The sequence below is a fragment of the Podarcis pityusensis genome (genome assembly GCF_964106645.2).
Source record: "Podarcis pityusensis genome assembly, chromosome: 14".
Taxonomy (NCBI): domain Eukaryota; kingdom Metazoa; phylum Chordata; class Lepidosauria; order Squamata; family Lacertidae; genus Podarcis; species Podarcis pityusensis.
In genome coordinates this window covers 25,764,520-25,787,840 of record NC_138039.1, presented here as the reverse complement: position 1 = coordinate 25,787,840, position 23,321 = coordinate 25,764,520, and the positions used below count along the sequence as shown (strand labels likewise).

Below are 23,321 nucleotides of genomic sequence, written 5' to 3'. Positions count from 1 at the left end.
CAGAGGTTGTCCACCTCTGGTGGTATGAGGAGTCTCAAACTTGGCCTGAGCTCCTTAGAGGAAAAGAGGAGAGGAAGGAAATAATGTGAAATAAGTAAAAATCCACAAATGTCCATATCTCTATCTATCTATCTATCTATCTATTTGACAGCCACAGTGCAAGAATCTCCATTCCTGCAGTGTGTAAGTTACTAACTGGAATACACTGAGGCTAGACCAATTAAGGCTGTGCTCCTGTGGACATTTACCTGCACGCAGGTTCCACTGATTTTAGTGGGTTTCAAAGTAAACATGCCTTTTATCAGGCTGTATTTATTCAACAAATCTCTTTCTCTTACCCAACAAAACTCCTTAGTAAGCAAACAAAATGTGATTGAACTGGAATTCAGCAGCAACTGAATAGGAGCCTAACTATATTTCTTCCAAAATCTAACTGCTTCAATTTTAATTGGGAAAAAAAAGCTCTTCCTTCAAAGTAATTATTTATGGAGGCAATGTACAAAGATCAGTATTTCCTGTTTTACCTATCATGCAGGACCTGGTTCCAGAGCCATCTCTTTCTCTTCCAGGAGTAAATGGCATCATAGAGAATTGATGCTTAGAAGGAAGGCAGCTCCTGCCCAGCTCTGCTTCTTTTAGTTTTGGAATACCAGCATTTATTGCAGGAGAAACCAACTATAGAACAAAAATGTCATCTCTTAACAGGTAAAGAACATTCTGTTTATTTTAAGAAACAGACTAACTTTTCTTTTTTCTCCTTCAGGTGTTTTGTTTAAAGGGAACAGGCTGCAGACTGGTCTCCAGAGCAGGGTGGGCAAGGCTTCTTCCTAGGATGCAAAACACATCTCTGATGACAAAACCAGACATAGCCCTTCTCCTCCCCATGTAGCACCTCAGCACTTTAAAATGTGACACAGTAGGGAGGGGCAATCATCTGGTCCCTCTGGCTCAGAAACAGGCAATTATGTAGGAAGAGCTTTGCTGCTGGATCAGGCCAAAGGCCCACCTAATTCAACATCCTGTTTTCACAATAACTGACCAGTTGCCCCACTGGGAAGCCCACAAGCAGTACTTGAGGGTAACAGGACTCTCCCCACTTGTAATTCCCAGCAATTGGTATTAAAAATCATATAGAAGAGCATTACAAAGCATAAAAAATAACAAGTCTTGCTGAAGATGAATCAGCATGGCTTCTCCATGCACACGAAAGCTTATACCCAGAACAAACTTTGTTGTTGTTGTTGCTGTTGTTTAGTTGTTTAGTCGTGTCTGACTCTTCGTGACCCCATGGACCAGAGCACGCCAGGCACTTCTGTCGTCCACTGCCTCCCACAGTTTAGTCAAACTCATGCTGGTAGCTTCGAGAACACTGTCCAACCATCTCGTCCTCTGTCATCCCCTTCTCCTTGTGTCCTCCATCTTTCCCAACATCAGGGTCTTTTCCAGGGAGTCTTCTATTCTCATGAGGACCCTCTAAAGGTGTTATCTGATAGACATTGTGTACTTGGAAGAAATGGGATTCCCCAGATATCTGTACTGGGACCTGTGCTATTTAATTGCTTCATAAGTGATACGGAGTGAGGATGAACTTTGAGGTAGTCAAATATGCTGATGACACCTAGTTATTCAGGATGTTAAAAGCAAAATGGGATAGTAAAGAGCTCCAAATGGATATTTTCAATCTGGGGGAAGGGGCATTAAATTTGCAACACTGCTTCAGTGTAAGCAAATGTAAAATAATGCACAGGGGTAAAAAATCCTATCTTTACATCTTTATATTTTGGAAAGTTGACTGTTTGCTATGCATTTGGACACCTCTTAAGATATCATGACCAAATTGTTTGTTCCTGAGATGGAGGTTTTTGTCTATGTTTGGATACAACTGGATGCCATTTGGAATCAAGATTTAAATAGCACTAATTTGATGGGCATGGCTTGAGGAAAAAGGCCTTGTGACCAAAAGTAGGATCCCTGCCAGGCCTAATTTGGCCTGGAGGATCAGAGGCTCCCCTGCCAGCTCTGTCATGTCCCATCTTACCAAACTAAAAAGTCCCAAATGTTGTAACCTTCTTCTTGCAGGGGAGTTGCTTCTGCCCCCCCCCAAAAAAAATTGTTGCTTGCTCCGTTGTGATCCTGTACCAGATCTACACCATCCTGTTCCAAATATCCCATGTATGGAATTATGACCCCATAGAGAAGGGCTGGAAGGAAACATGAAAGACTCAGAGGGTTGCAGCAGCTCCACCTTTGTGGCAGGGGCACCCCTCATGGGTGTAGCCAGGGGGGTGCAGCTGCCCTTCCCCTGAATAAATGAATAAATAAAAATACTTAACTAACTGACCAACAGCATCACAGATAACTCAGTGTTGCCTCCCCCAACATAATGCCTGCCACCCCCCAAAATAAATCCTGGCTACGCCCATGACACCCCTCCTTTCTCTGTGGGTGCTGCTATGCCCTTGCACAAAGACAGTTCTAGGAGTGTGCCCTTGCTATCTCAGGTGTGCAGCCAGCCGGATAGTGCCAAGCGTCTTTCCATCAAAATCCCCCTTCGTCATCTGTGCCATCTTTGACAATCCACCTGGTGGAGCTGCATCTATTATATTATTATCGTTCCCTATTCTAAAGGTGACCGGGCACACGTGACCCTCGCTTTGGGGAGCTTGTGCACTGCTGCCTCCTGGCGTGCGCTGCTGGCGACCGGGCCTTCAGAGCCAGCTTGGACTCCCATCAGCGTCACCACCCGCGACCACGGACCATTCTCTTGCTCATTTATATTCAGGCCTGGTATTGGAAGCGGGGAGGTGGAGCTTTCCGCGAGCCCCGCCCCCTCCCTGGCCTTGGCCGGGGCATGTGGCGCCGCGTTGTCACGGCAACCCCCGCGCAGCGCGGAACGCGTGGGGGCGGGGCCTGCAGCGTGGCCGGCCGAAGCCGCCGCGCGAACGCCCGAGGGGGCGGGGCAAGGCGTTCTTCTCGCGCGTGCGCTCGCTCCCCGCCTTTTTTTTTTTTGCCTGTGCGCGCGCGCGCTCGTCTCTGTGTCTGTTGGGGGAGGATTCGCAGCTCCCGCGACCCTCCGTCCTCCCCTCCGAGAGGCCTCCTTCCCCGCCTGGCGCAGGATGGACCCCGCGGGGAGCCCGCTGGACTTGGGCTTCTGCCCGTCGGCGCCCTGCCTGCTGGTGGAGGACTCGCAGCCGGAGCCGGACTCCGCCCAGGACGACGGCGAGGAGCCGCAGGCTCTGCCCGGCCTGAAGAGGAGGTGGCGGGGACCAGGGGCGCAGGACGAGGCGGATGGGCCGCGGGTCCTTCCGGGAGCGAAGGCGGCAGGAGGAGGCCCCGAGGAGCAGCAGGAGGAGGGCCAGGGGGCTGAGCGGGGTCCCGCAGGGGGCTCTGGGCCCGCTCCCTTGCAGCCTCCGCTGCCGGCCTCCGACTCGCCGCGCGCCCTCCTCAGCCAGGTCTTGGAGCAGCTGCCGCCGCCGCTCGCCAGGAACACCAGGTGGGCACCGCCATTCCTTCTCCGCGGGCGGGCTTTCGGCCTGCTTGACCCCTCTGAGACGTTGCTTGTCTCCCTTGCAGGGCGGCGGACGACCCCCGCGGCGGCGCTGCTGCTGCTGCACCGGGCTCGCTCTGCGCGGAAGGTAAGTGGCCTCCTCCGCCTGCTGCAGCTGGGGACGGCCCTTGGGGGCTGCCCCTTCGCCATTGCTGAGAATCCAGCCGGGGGGGGGGCTGCACAGCCCGCGCCTGTTCTCGCTGGAGGCTGTCCTTGAACGGTGGGGGGGTCGGGGTCCCCTCGTGACTGTCTGCAGCCCTCTTGGGTTCACAAGTAACCTTGGCGGGGTGGGAGAGGGAGGGGTTGTTTGCCGGGCCCATTTCCTCCCTTTGGATGCTGGAGCCCTTCCACATGTGCTGAGGAAGTTCTTATCTTCTGATGCTAGAATCAGGCATGTCGCAGCTGGGCTTCGGTGTTTTGGAGCTCTCCCAGAGCCAGAACCTTGAAGGAGACTCCACAGCTAGTGTGGTTAGTGATAAGGAGCAGCTGCAACCCAAAGTGGCCTTGGAAGAAGAGGAGCAGGAGGAGGATTCCAAAGGCGGTAGGTGAAGTGGGGGCGGCCTCCTGAGTCGCCCTTTCCTCTGGGATAGGAAAACTTCACTCCAACCCTTCTGCGAAACTACCCACACTGCCTCAAAAGGACTTCAGGCCCCAACAGAACCTTCTTTCTTTTAAATCATCCTTATTTGTTCATTCATTCATTTGAAGAACATTTTACCCAGTTTACAATGTAGATGGCAAAAGCTTCCAGAATGGCTTACAAAGTAAGCGGTCCCTTCCCTTGGGCATACAGTCTAAAAGACATGCACTGGGCAGCAGGGTGAGTGGGGGAAAGCAAGCTCAGGCACCAGGTTTTAAACATATTATTCTTACAACAAGCTGGATGGGATAGAGAGAGGCCAGTTACTTCCCCTTCCTGCTGTTCTGCAGCTGGATGGAATGGCTGCTTCTGGGTGACAGATGGGAGGCTTACAGTTCTGTTCGCCTAGTACTTACCAATAAACTGAGTCTCTGGAGTAACAGTACTTTTGTACACAGTAATCCTGCAAGGCAATTGAGGGACTGTAGTTGCCAGTAGTAGAGCATGTAGTTTGCAGGCAGAAACAAGGGAGCCTGACTGAGCTTGAGCCCTGGGAAGCTGCTCTCAGAATAGACTGTCCCAGACTAGGGGGGCAAATAATCTGATCACATATCAGGCAGCTTCTTATGTTCCTAAATCTTTTGAAGATAGTAATGCTGATTGGATTGTGGTTGGATGTGATGTTATAAGTATATTTTGGGTTGGCACTCACTGCTATCCTGTTGTCTTCTCCATTAGAGATTGTCTTCTAAGCTAACATTGAGTTGTATCCATTGTTAGTACTACTCTGAATAGACCCATTGAAATTAGTAGACATGAGTGATCTAGGTTCATTAATTTAAGTTAGGTGCAATCTTAGCAGTGTACATAATAAAATTACCAATAAAATACATATAAAACTAGCAAAAAAACCCAAAGCCCATAATAGATAATAGGTCATACAGGGAATGCCATCAGCCCTGAATCCAAGCAGATTTTGACTTGGCACCTAGATCGAAATCAGATTTAGTAATTCTCTGGAAAAGTCCTTAGAATGCAACATAGTGCAGTTGTGCTCTGGTATTTCAAGTGAAGCACCAATTCCTGATGCTTTTTTTGCTCTGCATGCAGATCCAGATGAAGTGACAAAGTCTGGGAGTGACTCTCCTGATAGGTAAATATCTGCTTTCACCTCTCATACTTGTTGGCTAACTTGTTGCATGGTTGAACCTTCAGGAAAGGGGGTATGGAGAGCTTGCCCTTTCTGTAGGGGGTGCAGTTTCTTTGCCCATTAAACCAGCTGTGAAGCACATGTGGTTCCATGAAGTCCTTCTTGCTGTCACACATGTGCCGAACATTCCTGCTGCTGGTAGGCGAGAAGCTGCTACTACCTTTCTGCCTTGTTCTTTGTGAAGGAAAGATATTTTCATTCCTGTTAGTTGGGATTCGGCTAAAAGTATCGGAGGTGCCTTGCTGTTGCCTCCTGGCCAAGAAGGAAAGAAAGAAGCGACAGACCTTCCCGTTGGGATTTTACAGGAGGGGGTTGCACCAAGGTGCTGCTGGCACTCTTACTAAACCTCATTTGAATGAGAAAAAAAGTTCCCTGACTCTTTTCTCTTCTGCATTACCTAAAGAAATGGTGGAGTAGCTTATATCCATTCCCACTGGGATTTTTCAGGCCCAGCAGCAAAGTTCTGTTTGCACCTTTGGCAAAGCTCAGCACAAAAGCAAACATTCTTCCACTCCGCAAGTTCTGTGCATGCTTTGTGTCCTGTTTTTAATCCCCAGGGAAGCTATCAGCTTGTTTGTGTGGCATTCTTTCAGCTTGTCGTATTATTTTTCTCAAGATGTAGTCCACCCTGGGGCCTTACAGTGAAGAGCAGGCAACAAATATAAACAATGACACCCTGGGGAATATTGATTACACTTATGTTCCCAGCAGCACCCCAAAAATTCTGCAGTTCCATAAAGAACCTGCAAGGAGTCCAACTTCTGCCTGCCATCTACTTGACAGAAGGCCACAAGGGACGGATCCCTCTGGGTGGCATACACAGGATGCTGATGTCTTATCTACTCAGGAGGACATGTTTGGCCAGAGCAGCACAACAGGTGAAAACAGACTGCATGCCTGTGCCGTGGCCCCTGCGACCCATGAGGGGGAAGCAGGTGCAGTTTGCTGAAGCTCTGCCTATCCTGATAGCAAAGGAAGGTTTCCTACTTGATTACTATCTAGATAGTGCTACATAGGTTCATGGGACCACATAGACAGCTTAGGGTATGTCTCCTATGCACAACACACAGTTGCTGTGGGAGGAATGGTAGGCAGTTGCTTTGTGGATGATGGGAATTCCAGTGGCACTGATAAAGTTGCCTTTTCAACGGATGTGTTTCTATGTCACCCTTTGCTGTTGCTGCATTTTGAAAATGTCTTAGTGTTTTGAATTCTTCAAATTTTGCCTTTTTTGTTTGTGCAGATGGCTTTGAATATGTAGTGGCACAGATCACCAGTGCTGAACAAGTTGTACAGGGTTGTCAGATTCTAGCATGGGCTGCTCAAAACGTAGCTCATCAGTTGCATTGCTGACTTGCGTTCAGCACCCTGAGAGTTCTAGTTTTCAGGCAAATATGCAAAATCATTCTTTGGTGACAGCATTAAAACCTGCCAGCTGCCACTGTGGCTGAAGGACATACTATTTGCCCTTCCAACAGTGGCCAATCAGGTGCCCAGGAGTAAATTTCTCTAGATTTAGAGATAGCAGCTCTCTGGGGAAAATCTCAGCCGGTCATCAATATTTGATGGTGTTGCTGAGGAACGTAAAACATTTTCCATCCCTGTTGAGTTTACTTGAATTTACAGTCATATTTTTGCACACCACAAATTGTCGGTGGTCTTCTGCAATTTTGAGCAGTTGCAACAAGGTATTAAAATTGACTCCGATGTAGGGAAAAGATCAGTGCAGCTGGGAGACAGATTTTCAAGGCAGTATCCATTGGGTTGTTTGACAAAACTGCTAAATGGTTTTGTTAATTTTAATTGCCTCTTGTTCCAGATGGTGACAGTGCTGTGTCCAGAGTGGAAGCAGCAAATTCTCCAGTGTGCACTCCTGCCGATTCTCTGCATGTCCTTCATCTCTCTGGACAGGGACCTCTTTCCATGTAAGTAACAAGCCTGCTCAGGTTGCTTTTGTTACCTGTTTCCCTGAATAATTGCTTCTAGGAAGCTGCCTTACACTGAGTCAGGTCCCTTACACTGAGTCAGGTCCATCTAGCTCAGTATTGCTCACACTGACTGGCAGCAGCCTTCCAGGATTTCAGATGGGGGGCATTCCCAGCCGTGCTTGGAAATGCAACCCGGAATTGAACCTTGGGCCTTCCTCATATGAAGAAGGTGCTCTTCCACTATGACCTTTTTCCTTCTCAGCTAATTGATGATCCACTTATTACTTCCTTGCCTTCTGAATTCACTAATTGAGTCAGTTGCGCAGTTGGTTATCCCTGTATTGATTGGCTCTTATGCTTTCATTGATAGTGTTGTAATTGTGTCCACCTTTCAAAGTAACTGAGCTTTCTTTGCCTCTACTCCTTCTGCGCTCGTTGGTCTTTGTTGCCTTCCTTTTTCTCCTTTCTGTTCCCTGATGAGACACACAACCGAGTGCTGTGTTTGTGTTTCATGTTCCGTGGGAGGTACAAATGTGGTCTGTGCCTGTGAGCTGAGCCTTGGCTTCGGCCTTCAGATCTCTGGAATAGATTAGCTCATTTGCTTTTTTCTTGTGACCTTGCATATGCAGACAGTGAGGCAACTGAGTGATCTCTTTTTCTCTGTAGTTGTGGTTCAGGCCTTCCTACGCCATCTCCCGGCATCTCACATTCTGTACCCCTCATCATTCCAAGAAGCCCAACAGAACAGGGAACAGAAGGTATGCCAACTCTTTCTGCTGGAGGCCTTGGTAGCCCTTGGCCCAAGCTATGGTGTTCAAAAAGACAACTTAGTAATGGTGACCCAGGTTTCTTTTCTTTCATTTCTGAGCGAATGTGGAGGCCCCTCCTCTTTTTGAGCACTGACAGAGGGGTGCAGAGGGCCAGTTGGTACCCTTCAGCTTTTTTGGCAGTGAAATGTTCTGCTCCAGTGGCAGGAACAAGGCTGTCTTTCTCTGCTAAGGCAATAACGTTAATTTATCCACATCTTCTGTTGCAGCAGCAGCAACAGGAGGAGGAGGAGGAGGGAAGCAAGAAGAAGAGCCAAAGGAGACTCGGACTCCAGGGCTTCCTCAGTCCTCTACACCTGTCGCTCAAGATGCGCCAGCTTTTACTCCAGCATTCACTCCCATACCATCACAACCAGAGTTCTCCCATGTGAGTGGTCAGAAGGTGCCCAGCACTGAGACTGGTCTTCTCTGTGCTGCGTTCATCCTTGGTAGAAGTAAGGAGGCCCCCACGCCTCTTGCCCTACAGTTTGACAATCCTTTCCTTCGCTTGTGCTTTTTTGTCATAGGAGGATTTTCGAGACATTCACAAAGCGTTAGCCTGGCTTTGTGTATAGAAGGGCAAATCTCCTGGCCACCATGTTGGTTGTGGAAAACAGGAAGCAATACTTTATGAAGTATCTTGCTTTGTGATTGCCCTGCTGGTATGTCTTGGTTGCAGTGTCAAGAATTACTTCTGGTTCTCTTGAGAGCTGGCCTGGTTGCAGAATCTCAGGTGTGGAGCTGTCATATTCCAATGTGTTTGTGTTTCCCCCTGTTTTAGGACACTTTCCTCCCAACTCCAAGCTTAGAGAAAGGGCCTGAGGCACAGACAGAGAAAGGAGATGATTGTGGTATCAGTTTGCCAGCAGACAGCTCTGAAGTCCCTGAGGCACCTGCATCTGTTGTGGAGGGCCCCTTGTCATGGCCCTCGGGTGAGGCCTGCCTATTGGCGCTGTCTGCCAGTGAGTGCAGCCAGTCCACTGAGGCTGTGCAGCCTGAGGAAACAGCCATGGAAGCTCATGGTCCTCCAGTGGAGAAGCTTGGCTTGGATGGTAGATGTAGTGAGCAGCAGCGGTTTAATGAGGACAGCCATGCCTCAACTGGGCAGCCTGCAGGAAGAGGTAACACTGCCCAAGTTGGAGTTGGAGATGACCTTGGAAGTCAGGGCCACCTCTTGTGCCAGGGGTCTCAGGAGCCAGAATGTGAAGCTGTCCCAGAAACGCCTGGGGAAGCGCAGGGAGAAGCTGAGCTGCTGAGGGATGGAAGGTCTTGCCTTCACTCTACTCACTCTCAGGAAGAAAAGGTGGACCAGCATGTGGAACCTGCTGCAGCCAGAGAAGACTCTGAGAATGTGCTCCAGACAGCTGGAGAGCCTGCACACCCAGATCCAGGAAACTTAAAAGGAGACCCCATGGAAGACTCCAAGGAGGAGGCGTCCCTGAGGATCGGCCCTGGGGTGACACTGAAGCTCTCTGACTCCCAACCAGAGCTGGAGGGAAGCAGGTCCCAGGTGAGGTCCAGCGTTGCCCCTGGAGTGGGGCTGCCTGCTGCCATCTCTCCAGGCAGAAACAACTTGGGAAGTGTGCAGGAGGAGGAGGAGAGCTTGCCACTGCTGCCCCCCCAGGGGGAAGGGAGTGGTGTGCCAACAACAGCCAAGGAGGATGAAACTGCAGAGAGCCAAGCAGCGGCAGCACCTCCAGAGCAAGGCAGTAGGAAGTCTGCTGCCATTCCAGGGAGCCCATCAGTTACTGCAAGGGAAGATTCAGAGCTGGGGCCCTTGCCTGGGAAGGAGAAAGCACCAGCAGTGACTTTGGAAGAGGGATCCCATCCTGGGAGTGCAGAGGACCAGATGGAGAGCCAGCAGAAGCCACGTGGGCTGGAGAGAGAGGTGCAGCTGTGCCAGAGGGGTCCTGAGCCACCTGCTAGCCTGCCCAGCGGTAAGTGGTTCTGGAGAGTAAGAGCAGCAGTAGAATTGCATCATTGGAAAGCATCCCTGTGGAGTGACCCAGGGTGCCTAGGCTTGAGCCAATGTGGCTGAGAGAGAAAGGAGAGTAGCCTTTTGCAGCTTAAGAAGATAATTTCTCTTGCCCCCTCCTCTCCCTAGTCCCTTCCCTATTGTGTGAGTTATTTCCTTGAAATACTCTCCAGTGGTTGCCAAAGGGCATGATAAACATAGACTGAGATGGAGGCTGTTCCCTTCCTGCCTCTGTGCCTGTCTGGTGTGTGAAGGGTGCATTGCATCTGTTCTCACAGAGGCTGCATTGGCCTGTTGGCTTTTAAATTCTCCTTTATTTATTGCTTATTAAGTACATATGTGGACTGCCTAATAGCCAGAGCTCTCTGGGCAGTTCACAGACAAGAAATGGAAGTCACCATGTACAGGCATAATTCAAATCAGCTCAGACTCCTTTGCAGCTGCAGTGAGAGCCTTCCAGGCTGTTGTAACAGAGTTCTAGTGCTCTCTGTGGTTTGATGACTGGCAAGGTCTCACCCCCCACCTTGCTATCTTTCAGCAGTTACTGTTATCTGTTTTCAGTGATTACATTGTTGGAGAAGCACAGCATGTTCTGTAAGTGCCTGTCTAGAGTACAATATGTTTAGCATAGGTGGGAGGAGCTGGGATGTTATGCACGGGGGACTTGGGCTCTGCCCTGCCCATGGTTTCAACCTTCTGGACTAGAAACTAACCCCCCCCACCCCCACCCCCCCGATAAAACAGACTTCTCCGGTATCTGTGCCTTGTACCAGCCTCTATGCAGCACATGGCAGGAAGTAAGAAGCCTGGGCACAGGATTTGCAAAGGAATCTTCTTGCCTGCTTCACCTTGCCTGGTCTCACTCTCTGGACTCATTGTTAAAACTGTGTTTATGGAAGACAATCTTACTCGGCTACGAGTGATCACCAAAGGAGATGACCTTGCCTGGTAGTGTTATGCCATGCTGTTTTCTTCCAGTTGGGGCCTTTGGCTGACCATTTAGCTGCCGAGAATTTATGGCAAGGAGGGTGCCTAGTAGCAGAATATGAGCTCACAACCTGTCTGTTGTAATACCTTGTTCCAGGAACCCCCTTTCATCTCGCCCTGCTGAAGGAGAAGCATGTGATTGAGCCTCTGACAGGCATCACACCACCTCACATTGGCCAGCTAAAGAAAGGCCCCAGGCGACACAGCACTCCTATTGGTGAGTAGGAGACGTGGGGTGGGGTTTCTGTGAGTAATGGAGATGGGCACCAACTGCCTTCCAGCCTTCCCAAAGTGGCCATCTTTTGTCCTTCTCTTTGCCTTCAGAAGGTGTGTGTGCTGGTGGAGAGCAAGGAGGGGACTGATCCAAGCAGCCATCAGTAAAGCAAAACCCCAGTGGGAGGGAGGCCCTGTGGTAGCTGTTTACATATTGCCAGAACGGTGTGAGCTTGGAAGATATGACCTTACATTGCGCCATATTGCCTGTTCGTTTTGCTCTATTGTCATATCTGACTGGCAGCAGCTGGGGCTTCAAGTGTGAAGAGGATCTCAGAGCACCAGCTGACTGATCCCTCTAACTGGAGGGACTGCTAGGGATTGAACCTGGGACCTTGTGCATACAAAGCAAGTGCTCTGCCACTTCCTCTGCCATTTGGAAGCAGCTACAGACCACAAGGGGTATGACAGACTCTGCTCTTGGAGCAGCTGAGAAGTGTGGACAGTTGCTGTCTACACTGTTATAATCTGAAGCAAATCTGGATGCAGCTCCAACTGCTGCTGTGGCTTCCTCCACAAAATTCTGGAAGGTGCAAGGGCCCAAATTCTTTTTGGCTGCCTTGCAGAAGTACAACCCACATAGCTTTGGATTAGGAGCCCAGCTCATTTGGTCTCTCTCTGATGTTAGAGCAGTTGGCCCAAGGGCTAAGGCAGATTCTGGTGCTGCAGAGCTGCCATCTGCTTGGGGGTGGCCAAGAGGCTTTCTGTGCTGGTTCTTTCCAGCAAGCCTGGGTGGCTGTTGGTGAACCTGCCATCTTGCTTTGCTTGTTTCAGAGGCTGGAAACTGCCCGGATAATACCATAGCAACCAGCGATGTCACAGCTGAGGGCACCAACAATGTGACAGTGGAGAGTGCTCTGACCTCTGTTGAGATGGAGGAGAGTGGCAAAGGGAGCGCTGAGGCCGCCTGTGAGGAGCAGGGGAAGCTGTCCTTGCGCATGAACCTTGTGACCCCTGTGACGGAAGAGAGTGACGAGTCCCTGCCCTTCAGCCTGGACAGTAAGAGATTCAGTGCAAGAGCAGTTGCGGAGCGATGGTCCCCTGCCCTGGACTAGTGACTCCAAACAGTACTGACTACTTGACTAGCAGTCTTTATAGTTCTCATGATGCCATCTCTGCCTGGGAAGGGCTGATTTGGCAGTGCTGTTGGAAACACTTGCAGAAACCTGGCCCTTTAGGCAAGGAAGAGGTGGTCCTTGTCCTGGGCAAGTTGTGAAGAAGATGGCAAGGCTTTCTAACTGGGTGGTGACTTTTGATCCAAAGTGTTTGGGAGGGGGTGGAATGCTTCTAATGCCTTCCTCTTTGCCCCCAGAGCCCACATCCAGTGAAAAGAAGAACGGGTCTGTCACAGGAGTTGTTTCCAGGTAATAGGCAGGTACTGGTACTTAAGCCCTTTGTGACAAAGGTGAATGGCATCTGCTGGGAAAGGGGTGTGTGTGCTTATGTGCCATCCTCCTGCCATCCAGTCAGGCCCAACTGGGCTGCTTACATCAGTTTTCCCCATGCGTGGGTGAACTGCCCATGTCAGAGAGGGCTGAGCCCCAGAGAGGTATTTGGAGGGGCAGGAAACCGTGTCTTGCTCCCTCCATCCTTCCAGATACTCTGAGCTGCTGCTAGGGAGGTGAAGGATGTTGGTATTTAATGGCATCTGAGGGGTTTTCTGAACTGGAGGTCCTTCTGGGGCCACCAAATACTGGCCAGGTTGCCTCACTGCTAGCAAGCTCATAGGCCTTAGCTATCTCTTTGGCAGGATTGGTCCTTTCTGAGCCTGTTTCTCTCTTCTGCCTATAGCTCCCGGAAGGTGCCATCCGTCTTCACTCGAGTCTGTGAAGTACAGCGTGAAGAAGACAAGGCTCAATGCCCTGAGCTGCCTTGTCCACTGTTCAGGCAAGTCCATGGAAGGCCTCCCTGGTGCTGTCTCTAGGGCTGTCTCTGTGCAACTTCCCTTCCACATGAACTAATAACTCATCCCAGGCCATGTGCTGCTTCCCTCTGTGTGCAGTAGATACTCCTGGGAAATCCCTCCCCTGGCTAAGGTGCGTCTTTGCTTTGCTGAGCCACCCCAAGTTCTGCCTGTTGGAATCATATGCTTGTGCCAGGCCTATTGCCAGTTGTGAGGCAAGCAGGATACAACTAGGACATGCTCAGTGGGCAGTGTTTGTCCTGGGGCAGCTGGTCTTGCAGGGTGAGGGCTACAAAACAGCAGCAGTTGAAAGATCCTTTTTCTGAGCAGGTCTCCTGGACAGCCAGGCAGCTTGTTGGGACAGTTGGCATCACGCAAATGCGATGGATTGCGGGATATTTTTCTGAATGCTGTGTCCCTGTGTGTGTGTTCATACGCATGCATGGCTTGTTGAGTCATTGGATATACTTGACTACAGCAAAAATACACCTAAACTAAAAATACGCCTATGCAGTCTCTGTGCAATATGAATCTTTGTATACTTGATGGTTTATGTACAGGGATTAAAGGGAAGACTCCAAATCGCAGACCCTCTTAGTCTTAAATGGGTAGGCTAGACAAAGCCATGGACAAAAGGTCTCTCAACACAGTCATTCCAAATGGGGCTGCAGGCTGAGAGTCAGCTAATCTCTTAGTAAGGGAGAACTTTGCCTTTGTATCTGCTTCTGGGCTCCCTAGGAATATCTGACTTGCCCCTGCTGGTGACAGAAGACTGGATTTGGGTGGACATTAATTGTGATCTGGCAGAGCTCCTCTCATGCTTTTCTGATTGCTTTCAGGGGTGACCTGTTCAATTTCCCAAGTTCCCAGGAGGAGCAGGAGCCAGCTGCAACCTGGCAGAGCCAGCGAAGGCTTGTGCCCCTGGGTTGTGGACCAGTCCAGGACTCTGGCTTGAGCGCTAAGCGGACAGTGGGTTGTGCGGAGGAGGGAGAGGCCATGGAAGTTGAAACAGCAGGAACTCGGGAGCAAAAAGAACAGAGGGCCCCCCAAAAGGCAGCTTCCGTTCTGGTGGCTGCAGGGAATGATGGAACTCAAACGCCAAAATCTGGCACCAGCAGCAAGGGGACCCAGGCTGTGGCAGAGTTCCTTCAAGGGCCAACGGAATTCACGTCGGCAGCCACACAGACAGTGCCTACTGGCCAGGTGGAGGTGGGGACCAGCACGGCTGGGTTGTGGCCTGGACAGCAGGACACTAAAGTGCAGGTGGAAGAGGACCATGGATCTAGGCCTGCCAGGGCTGGGCATGCGCCAGGGACCCAGCACAACCAGGTGAGAGGGAGTTGGATCGTGTACTTGGAAAAGGGGGAGGGGGGAGAGAGGTGCTGCTGCCTGTGGCAGGGGCGAAGGATTATCTACTACCTCCTGGTCTCAGCTTTTAGAGTGGGAGGTGGCAGTTGCCACATGTGCCTCCCCCAGACTTTCCAACTCTGAGCAAGGTGGGAAGAAGCAGCCTCATCAAGAGAAGCACTTTGATTGGTCAGCCCAAAGGTCCACCAAGTCCCCCTCGCAGTAGTGATCAGCCAGGTGCTAGTGAGAAGCCCACAAGGGTGGCAATGGCTATCCCTGCCTCTGAATGTATTTCGTTTGTTTATATATAAATACAGTCAAACCTCTGTTATCGAACGTAATCTGTTCCGGAAGACTGTTCGGCTTCCGAAAATCATTCAAAAACCGGAGCAGTTACTTCTGGGTTTTCGGGAGCTGAGGTTTGGCTGTATGAGATTTATATTTAAATATATTTATAAACATTTATTTCATATGTCACGACATGCCATATAGGTGAAAACTGCACAATTACAGTAAAAATGTCAAACAGATCAGGCAGAGCTGTCTGACAAAGAAATCTCAAACTATTGCCATCATAGGTGAATGGTTTCTGCAAGTGCATGTGATGACCCTGTCCTGTGACGGTGAATTTCAGGAGGGCATGATTGTCCAGATGCATTTTGGGGCATGTCCTGCATTTGCTGCCAGTTGCTTGTATTGGATAATTCTGGTGCTGCAGGAGGCCTCTCTTGTCACCAAGCCATTTTTAGTTGCCCTTTTATGTGCCATTTGCAGCTCTGTGAAAGCCGTTCCTGCCTCTAAGAGCAAGCTCAGGTGGTGAGTGCTGATGGGATTGGAGCTAAGAAACAGTGGAGAGCTGCTGTTGCCTGTTAGTGTCCAGATGGTACTGAGCTGGATTGACCAGTGCTGTATAATTCCGTATAATGCAGTCTCCTGTTCCTCTGACAGTGATGTTCCCCTTTCATTCCAAACAGCAATGTGCTGTGGAGGAATCTCTGAAAACTTTCTGCCTTTTTCTTTTCTTCAGCACGAGGAAGGGTTTGATTTGCCTCGCCCGCCCCCAGGCAGAGCCCTCCGGCGTCATATACGGACCATCCGCGAAGTACGAACTGTTGTCACACGACTCATCACAGACATCTACTACAAGGATGGGGCAGAAGTGGAACGCAAGGTAGTGGAGGTAAGGCGAGAGATGTCAAGGCCGGGACAGTTCAGAAAACTGTTTCTGCGTTTTTTAAAGAGAATTTTTCCTACTTTTCCCAACCAATAATTTTGCTGTTTTGGAGAACACTGAATAAGACTCAAAATGCTTTCTCCTTTGGATTAAATAAGCAAGACAAACCTGTTACTCAAAATGAGTTGTCAAACACCAGCAGTTATCAGTTGGCCACCATAGAGGTATTGCGAGCACTACCTACTCCTGTACAGGAGAATTCATCATTAAATCCCCACAAGTTCATTCCCGTAGCGGACAGGGCATGCTTGCCCTTGTTCCTTTGGGCTGCCAGATGGGTGTGTGGACCTCAGAAAGGGAAATCTCTGACCTTATCCCATGTGATCTTGGGACAGTCACTTGCCCGCTTGTTGTCTCTAGGCCTCCATCTCCTTTTCATTGGTTTCCTAGGGCTTCTTGTGCTTTGCCAGTTGCTTCTCTGAGTTTGCCGTATTGGTCCCCTACTTGAGAATACACACCATATCATATGCATCCAGGCCATTTTGGAGCCACAAATCCTGCTCCCTATCTTGCACCTTTGAGTGTTGGACCTGTGAACCTTAAGGCACTGTGATCACAAATTACCTATTTGGTGCTGGTTGTTGATGTGTGAGCATCTACTCTTGCGTTGTATTCTTTTTAAGACTTGCAGCAGAGTTTCTTTTACAGAGAATCTTTATTATTTACAAAAAAATTACACCGGTCAAATAAAACTAATAAAACCATATAATTCCTTCTCCTCTAGCCGTCTGACCAGAGACTCAATTGCTGACTCATTTACAACTTTGTTCATTTACACACTAACTGACCTTTATTGACCACATGCCCTTAATAAAGGCACCTGTTGCTGGGGAGATTTTTCTGTTGCCTAGCAACCTGTTCAAGACCAATTCTCAAGTTCTTTCTAGAATATTCCAGCAGCCCTCCTAACTTGAAATTCTGTCTTGAACACCTGGCAATTTTTTTCTGCTTTTACTCAGTAAGACCCAATTCCATAGTCAGCATTTTAAATTTAAAGGCTTTGTAAAAATATATGCAATTATAAACCCTGTAGAACAATACCTAAGCTTGATCCATCCTTTTAAAATGCAATCTTTTACATGTGCATAGCGTATATCTAAGTGTTTTGGTTTAGGTTTACATTTTTCTGTCTTTCCTGCAACTGGACTATACACTCCAGAGTTTCCTGCAAGACTCTTTCAAGATCAGACAGGCATTGTGTGGGGTGTTTTCACCATCAGCTTATTTCTCTGGGTTTTCTCTGGCTGCTAATACTGTTAAGGCAGGTTTTATTTTTAAATTGCTTCTTGAAAATTTAAAGGAGCTTTGGGGAGGTAGGGAACCTTGGAGTAGGCAAGCTTTTGTCAGGATTTGCTTCCGCAGTTCAGCTCTGCTCTTTTGAGATGGGCGCTTGAAGTGCCTTCTCCAGCGAGAAGAACATCATTTTGCCTGTTCTGACCTTAAAGGTAAGTATTTTATTTTGTTGAGCGGAGGAGAGTGGAATAAAATGCCTTGTGGCTAAAGGGTGCGGCACTTTCTCTCTCTTTCTCTGATAGAGCTGAGCATCAACAGGATGGATACCCAAAGAGTTTCCTGTTTAGAATGTCAGAAAGTAGCTCTGTTGTGGGAAGAGCACTGCTCTGGGAGCTTTGCCCTGCCCTACATGTATCTGGCTGAAAGGGACTTGCCTGTGGATGGATCCCTCTTGGGATCTGAAAGCGCTGGTCCTAGGGCAGCTCTCCCCTTGTACCTGGCACCTGGCGCCTTCCCTTCCTCCCTTGAATCCCAGTCTGCTTTTCTTTCAGGAGAGAGAGGACCCCATCATGGAGTGCCAGGAGAGCGAGGTGGACGTCTCCCCCTCTCGCACGGGAGGCTCTTCTTCGCTTGCCTCTGGAGACCTTGGTGACATCAGCTCCTTCTCATCCAAGGCCTCTGGCCTCCAGCGCATGTCCAGTGGAGGGAGCAGTGCCTTGTCCGTCACACACAGTGGGACAAGTTCTGGGCAAGGAGGCACTCTTCTGAGAGGAGGGAGACCTTGCCAAGGAGCCGGGCCTGGAGACTTGGCCTTCCCTGGGGTCAGAAAGCTCAGGTGGGTGCAGGGCCTCTGGGAAAGGGACATCAGAGGAAGGCTTCACTTTGGGGGAGCAGCAGGGTGGAAGAGAGAGAGGCCATTTTGCATTCTTTGGTGTTTTGTTTCAGGCGGGGCATGAATATGACTGTCAGTATATTCTTTAACCAGTTTCCAAACTGAAAGCCAGTGCTATACTTTTAAAAGGCCATGGGTTCTAAAACGAATTGAATTTATTCACAGTTGGCGAGTTAATATTTTTGATGTCAAGAAGGTTTTAAATACTTGAAGGTTGGTGTTGTATTGAGTGATGTTTCAAACTGGGGGAACAATGCGGCAAATCATGTTGGGCTGCCTTGTGAGCAGCTTTATTTGGGCTTTGCTGTTTACCTTGAAATGCGAGGGATAAATTCTTTGTGCCCATGACCCTGGGAGCATGTGTGGGGCCTCCAGGGCATTGTGGCTGGCAGGCAGGCTGGCTGTGCAGAGGTTAACGCTGCCTTTGGTTTCCCTAGCCCTAGGAAGGGGGGCAGCCAGCCTCAGTCTCCAGTCCAGCCTGACCATGCAGCAGTTCCTGGGGGGTGTGAGGAGGAAGCGCAAGGTGTGATCAACCAGAGGAGTGGCAGAGCCCCTCCAACTCCTCGCAGACGAGGGCGAAGGGGCCGCCTCACATCGCGATCGGCCGGAGCCAGGTAGCGTGGTGAAGGTCAGCTGATGCTGATGAGGGAGGTGACCCTGGTGGGGTGGAGTAGCAAGAGCTAAAGGTCCTTGCACCTTCTCCAGCTGTTTCTCTCCCTGGATCTGCAGGGCCAGCCTGCCAGCTGTGGAGGATCTGTCAACCACAGCCTTGCCAGAAGAGGACTGCCACACGCATCGCCCTTTGAAGGGGCAGGACCGCAGCATCTCCCCTGAAATCCCCTTGCAAGAGCGTCTGGGGGTTTCTACCAGCACAGAGCTTTCCTCTGCCGCCACCTCCTCTTCTGCGAACAGCTTTGTGGGCCTCCGGGTGGTGGCAAAGTGGTCCTCGAATGGCTACTTCTACTCTGGGACTATCACACAGGATGTAGGGGGTGTCAAATATAAGCTGCGCTTTGACGATGGCTATGAATGTGATGTTCCGGGCAAAGACATCTTGCTGTGCGACCCTCTCCCCCTGGAAACAGAGGTGACGGCCCTTTCGGAGGACGAATACTTCAGCGCAGGTAACTTGCCTGGCTGGCAAGTGACCTGCAGTGTTTGGGGTGGGCGGTAGCGGAGAGTTGGGTCCCAGTCTGTGAGCTGCCCTTATGATGCCTTCTGCCTTGGCTGCAGGGGTAGTGAAGGGGCATCGGAAGGAGGCCGGGGAGCTGTTCTATTGCATTGAGAAGGAGGGCCAGCGGAAGTGGTACCGGCGGAGAGCAGTCATCTTGTCTTTAGAGCAAGGGAATCGGCTCCGAGAGCAATTTGGGTTGGGCCCCTACGAACCCGTCATGCCCCTGACAAAGGCGGCTGACATCAGCCTTGGTAAGCAGCCTGTGGGCAACTGCCTTGTGGGTCTGGCCGAGAGAAATGGGAACCCCTAGGAACCTCTTAATTGAGGGCAGGAGCTGCAGGGTGCTGGCCTTGGGTAAACTCTTCAGTTTTAAGAGGCGCAAGTGACTTCCTTCTGCTACCCTGCAGAAAACATGCGGGGGGGGGGGCTTGGTGCTGCTGCATGTTGAGGTGGGAGCTAACAACATTCTCCTTGTGGGGCTAGATAACCTGGTGGAAGGAAAGCGGAAGAGGCGCAACCTTGGCTCCCCCAGCACCTCCAACAACACAACACCCACCCGCAAGGGCCCTGAGAGCCCCCAGACCCCACACAGGCTGTCTAGCAAGAGGAAGCTAGTTGCCTCAGAAGAGGAGAGATCCCCTGCCAAACGAGGGCGGCGGGCAACCCCTACAAAGCCAGGTCAGACTGTTTTATGTCTCCTTGCATTGCATCTCTTCTCCCTGGACCAGACTTTCCCTTCTTGGTCTCCTCCAGCCTTTCCTCCCAAACCAGAGGAGCTGGAGCTGAGCTCTTGCACCAGGAGGATCAAGGCTCCCCTCTCTCTCCATGAGAGAAATTCTAGGTTGAGGCTGCTGACCTGCTGTCAGGAGGCAGCCACAGGACTTTGATTTTCCTCCCTCCCTCCACAGGGGCTGCCTGTTCCAGGGAAGCAGTGAGCCCATCTGTCAGTGGAGTGGACTTGGGAGATATCCCGGCACCAGATGACCGATGGGGGCCTATGCCCCACAACAAGACTCTCTTTCTGGGCTATGCCTTTCTCCTCACAATGGCAGACCCCACAGATAAACTCTCCAGTTGCCAGGAGCCTGCAGTGAGCAGCGAAGAGGAAGGTGAGCACTCCATTGCTCCAGGGAGGTTGTTGGGGGCAGGGGTGGCCCTCGTTGACTGAATCTGGTTTAGGGTGGTGAAACTCCAGCGGGTGACAGAAAAGGCAGAACTAGGAAGGGACCCAAGAGGGCCCACCTAGTTAAGCATCTTGTTCACATGGGGGCCAAAGGAAGGCAGCTTGGCCAAGGATCCCTGGTAGGGATTCTGCTAGTTGCGGTTTCTGTCCTCTTTGCAGGATAGTGGTGTGCCTACAAGGGCTAAGGAAGTGGCAAGTTGTGGGGCTGCAAGAACTTGAAGTCAACAAGCCAGTATCTTACTGCACTTTCCAAAGTTAGTTTATTGAGGGGATAGTTGAACCTGGGACTTGGTAAGACTGGCTGTATCCTTGCACCTTGCCAGCCAGTGTGCAAGCACATCACAGGAGGGCTGTTGGGCAACATGACAGTATGAAATCCCTTGAAGGCTACTTGAGGAGCCATACCAGGTGGCAGTCATGCCTTCTGCTATTCCAGGTCCTAGAAGCCCCAAAGATAAGGAATTGCCAAGTGTGGGGCAGAACATGTTTGCCATCTTGTGGCCCTCTAAGAGAAATCCGTGATTTCGGAATGAGCTGCAGATCTCTCTTACAACTTTCATGCTCCTTACAGCTACCATTTGGGGCTCGCTTTAGGGCTCAGAAAATAATTTCACTAACTTAACAGTCAATTTCTGAACATGGCTCCAAGTGTTGGTGCTTACCTTTTAAAACCCTTTGCAGCAAGGGGCTTGGATTTTTGAAGGACCACCACCTTCTGAATGAATCAGCCCAGGTACTGAGGTCATCACTGAAGGGTCTTCTCTGGGTTCCCCCTCCTTCTCTTAATTACATGGGTGTGTCTTGAAGGTTTTCTTGGCAATAGCACACCCCTTTGGGTCACTTTCCTCACCTGTTACTACTATCTCTTATGTCATCTTGGCACTAGGTGAAGACCTTTCTGCGTTTCTCTAGGCATCTTTAAATGTCTAAATAATCTGCTGCTGTGCTGCACACACGTTCTTGTCAATTGTATTATTTTCTGTTGAGTATAAAAACAGTTCTTAGAGCACATTACTGAACAGTGGAGAATAATTTTTAAAGTGAATAGCTGTTCCTAATCATGTTTAGTCTCTGAACTGAATTTCAGTGCAGTTGTTTTAATGTTCTTTATTTAACAAAATTCATAGTTTACAAAGAAAAATCAAAATACTAACTTAAAAATTGACAGAAGCAAGCATTTAAAAGAAGTCAACATGCAGCTTTTAAAATAGAAATAAAATCTTAGATTTTGATTGTGTGGGAATATTTCACAGTCCTCTTGCAAGGGAAGAGGTGTAGTGCTCTATTTATGCTAAAGAATTAACTCTGCTAACTTCATCCTGTTTTCTAGACTTCTTGGAGGTAACACCTTACAACAAACACTACATTGGACTGCAGCTGCAAGCTGGAGGTGGTTTCATCCTGGAGGACTTCAATGAAAGCCAGGTCAGGAGCCAGAGCTGGGGATGCATGAAGTAGCATCACCCAGGCTGGCAGTGGAGATTTATTTGGAGAGGGTGTTGGTGCTTTGCTGCTGTTTTCCTTTTAATTATGAAATTGATGCTTTTCTGGGTGTGGTCCAAGGGTGGCAGGTGTGTGACGGGTGGCAGCTTCACCTGCACACAGGTTGTCAAGTGAGAATTGTCATTTGTTCTCCTTTCAAGACCTGGGATGAGGAAAGGAGGTGCCTGGCCATGATGCTTCTTGGAATGGGACAGATCTTGATAGGGGCTGCTTGAAGTAGAGGCAGAGAGAGCCTCTTTCCCTTCCATTGGCACATTTCTCAGTTCTCTACTTCTGCCAGTACTGAGCCTTCCATTTTGCAGTTAGCCTGGCTGGCTAGTTGTCAAATAAGCATTTGACCACACTGGGTGTTTTATACTGAACCTGCAGCCTCTTCCAGGGCTTTGTGTTTCTATGGAAGCCCAGGTCCCAGCCTCCACTTCCTTTGTCCAGTGCAGTGCAGCCTACCAGTGCTTCCTGATAGCAGACAGACACTGCCGCAACCGGATTTACTTTCTGTGCCTTGCCCGAGGAATCCCCTGTGTGTCTCACGTCTGGGTCCATGACAGTTGTCATGCCAACCAGCTGCAGAACTACCGGAATTATTTGTTGCCAGCTGGTTATAGCCTGCAGGAGCAGAGGTTGCTGGACTGGTAAGTCCATGAATGTTGGAGGGACCATGAGCAGCTTACCCACCTGGTGCAGGTGGAACAGGGTGGCATGTCCAGTTCCCTTGCAGTGGAATGGCTTCTAACCTTTGCTTCCTTCTAGGCACTCTCGTGAGAACCCTTTCAGTAAGCTGAAGGTGCTTCTGGTGTCCAGTGAGCAGCAGGACTTCCTGGAGCTCTGGTCTGAGATTCTCATGATGGGGGGCGCTGCTTCTGTTAAACTGCAGGAATCTGCCTCATGGAGCAAAGGTACAAGCCCCTGGAAGGCAGCCAGCTGGTTTCTGTGGCGGGTATATTGGCAAGAGGCTCTCCGTTGCCCACTGAGACATACCAATCCCCCTGTGCAGAAAAGAGGCCTGGTGTGGGAGGAGCTTTAACTTAGATTCCAGAGGGTTGCTGAGAAGTTGGATGAGGCAGGGCAAGAATTGATTGGCTGCTTCACCCCTTTCCTTGTGTGGAGCTGCCATCCATCCTTTTCCAAAGGCAGCAAGATCAAGTATCTGGTGCTGTGAACAAGCAAGAGGAAAGGTTTGACTACACAGGGCAATTCTTGTTTTCTATTTCCACAGATGTGAGTCTGGCTGTGTTTGATGTCGTGGTGACTGATGCTTCGTGCCCAACAGCTTTCTTGAAATGTGCTGAAGCGCTACAGCTGCCAGTGGTGACCCAAGAGTGGGTGATCCAGTGCCTCATTGCTGGGAAGAAAGTTGGATTCAAACACCCAAAGTATCAGCTTGATTCTGTCCCCAGTTGAACCTTTTTGCTTTGTGGAGGCTGTCATTGTCACCCAGGTTTTAAATGTCTGTGTCACTTGAACTGTGCATGAAGTGCTGTATATAGTTTTAACTTCTGGACTTTTATGATAATAAACGTCAATTTTCTTGTTGCAGTATCTAGGA

At 49.9% G+C, this 23,321-nt stretch overlaps 1 protein-coding gene across 5 annotated transcripts; it reads left to right on the top strand.

The window, feature by feature from the left end:
- Positions 1 to 673: 673 nt before the first annotated feature.
- On the top strand, positions 674 to 23,314 carry TP53BP1 (tumor protein p53 binding protein 1). 5 transcript variants are annotated; one of them, XM_080980151.1, is made up of 25 exons: positions 674 to 705; positions 3,574 to 3,635; positions 3,933 to 4,088; positions 5,238 to 5,280; positions 6,046 to 6,215; positions 7,157 to 7,262; positions 7,932 to 8,023; positions 8,302 to 8,459; positions 8,853 to 10,008; positions 11,131 to 11,250; positions 12,081 to 12,305; positions 12,619 to 12,670; positions 13,098 to 13,193; positions 14,049 to 14,538; positions 15,584 to 15,736; positions 17,575 to 17,858; positions 18,353 to 18,529; positions 18,645 to 19,039; positions 19,149 to 19,340; positions 19,573 to 19,767; positions 19,998 to 20,198; positions 21,603 to 21,697; positions 22,208 to 22,407; positions 22,526 to 22,671; positions 22,992 to 23,314. In XM_080980151.1, the coding sequence occupies exons 1-25, from the start codon at positions 689 to 691 to the stop codon at positions 23,174 to 23,176; spliced, it is 5,166 nt and encodes a 1,721-aa protein (XP_080836277.1). In that variant the 5' UTR covers positions 674 to 688; the 3' UTR covers positions 23,177 to 23,314. The 5 variants fall into 5 exon arrangements, with proteins under 5 accessions (XP_080836277.1, XP_080836276.1, XP_080836275.1 ...); XM_080980150.1 differs by lacking the exon at positions 674 to 705 and adding an exon at positions 3,013 to 3,493 and having other exon boundaries at positions 8,308 to 8,459; XM_080980149.1 differs by lacking the exon at positions 674 to 705 and adding an exon at positions 3,013 to 3,493 and having other exon boundaries at positions 8,305 to 8,459.
- The last annotated feature ends 7 nt before the right edge of the window (positions 23,315 to 23,321 follow it).

What these genes read in the sequence shown, in the direction of transcription:
- TP53BP1 (XM_080980147.1), top strand. Translation starts at nt 3,117, where the DNA reads ATGGACCCCGCGGGGAGCCCGCTGGACTTGGGCTTCTGCCCGTCGGCG. An exon ending in GGCGGCTGACATCAGCCTTG is followed by an intron (nt 19,341 to 19,572) that starts GTAAGCAGCCTG and finishes TTGTGGGGCTAG; the next exon opens with ATAACCTGGTGGAAGGAAAG. An exon ending in GGCAACCCCTACAAAGCCAG is followed by an intron (nt 19,768 to 19,997) that starts GTCAGACTGTTT and finishes CTCCCTCCACAG; the next exon opens with GGGCTGCCTGTTCCAGGGAA.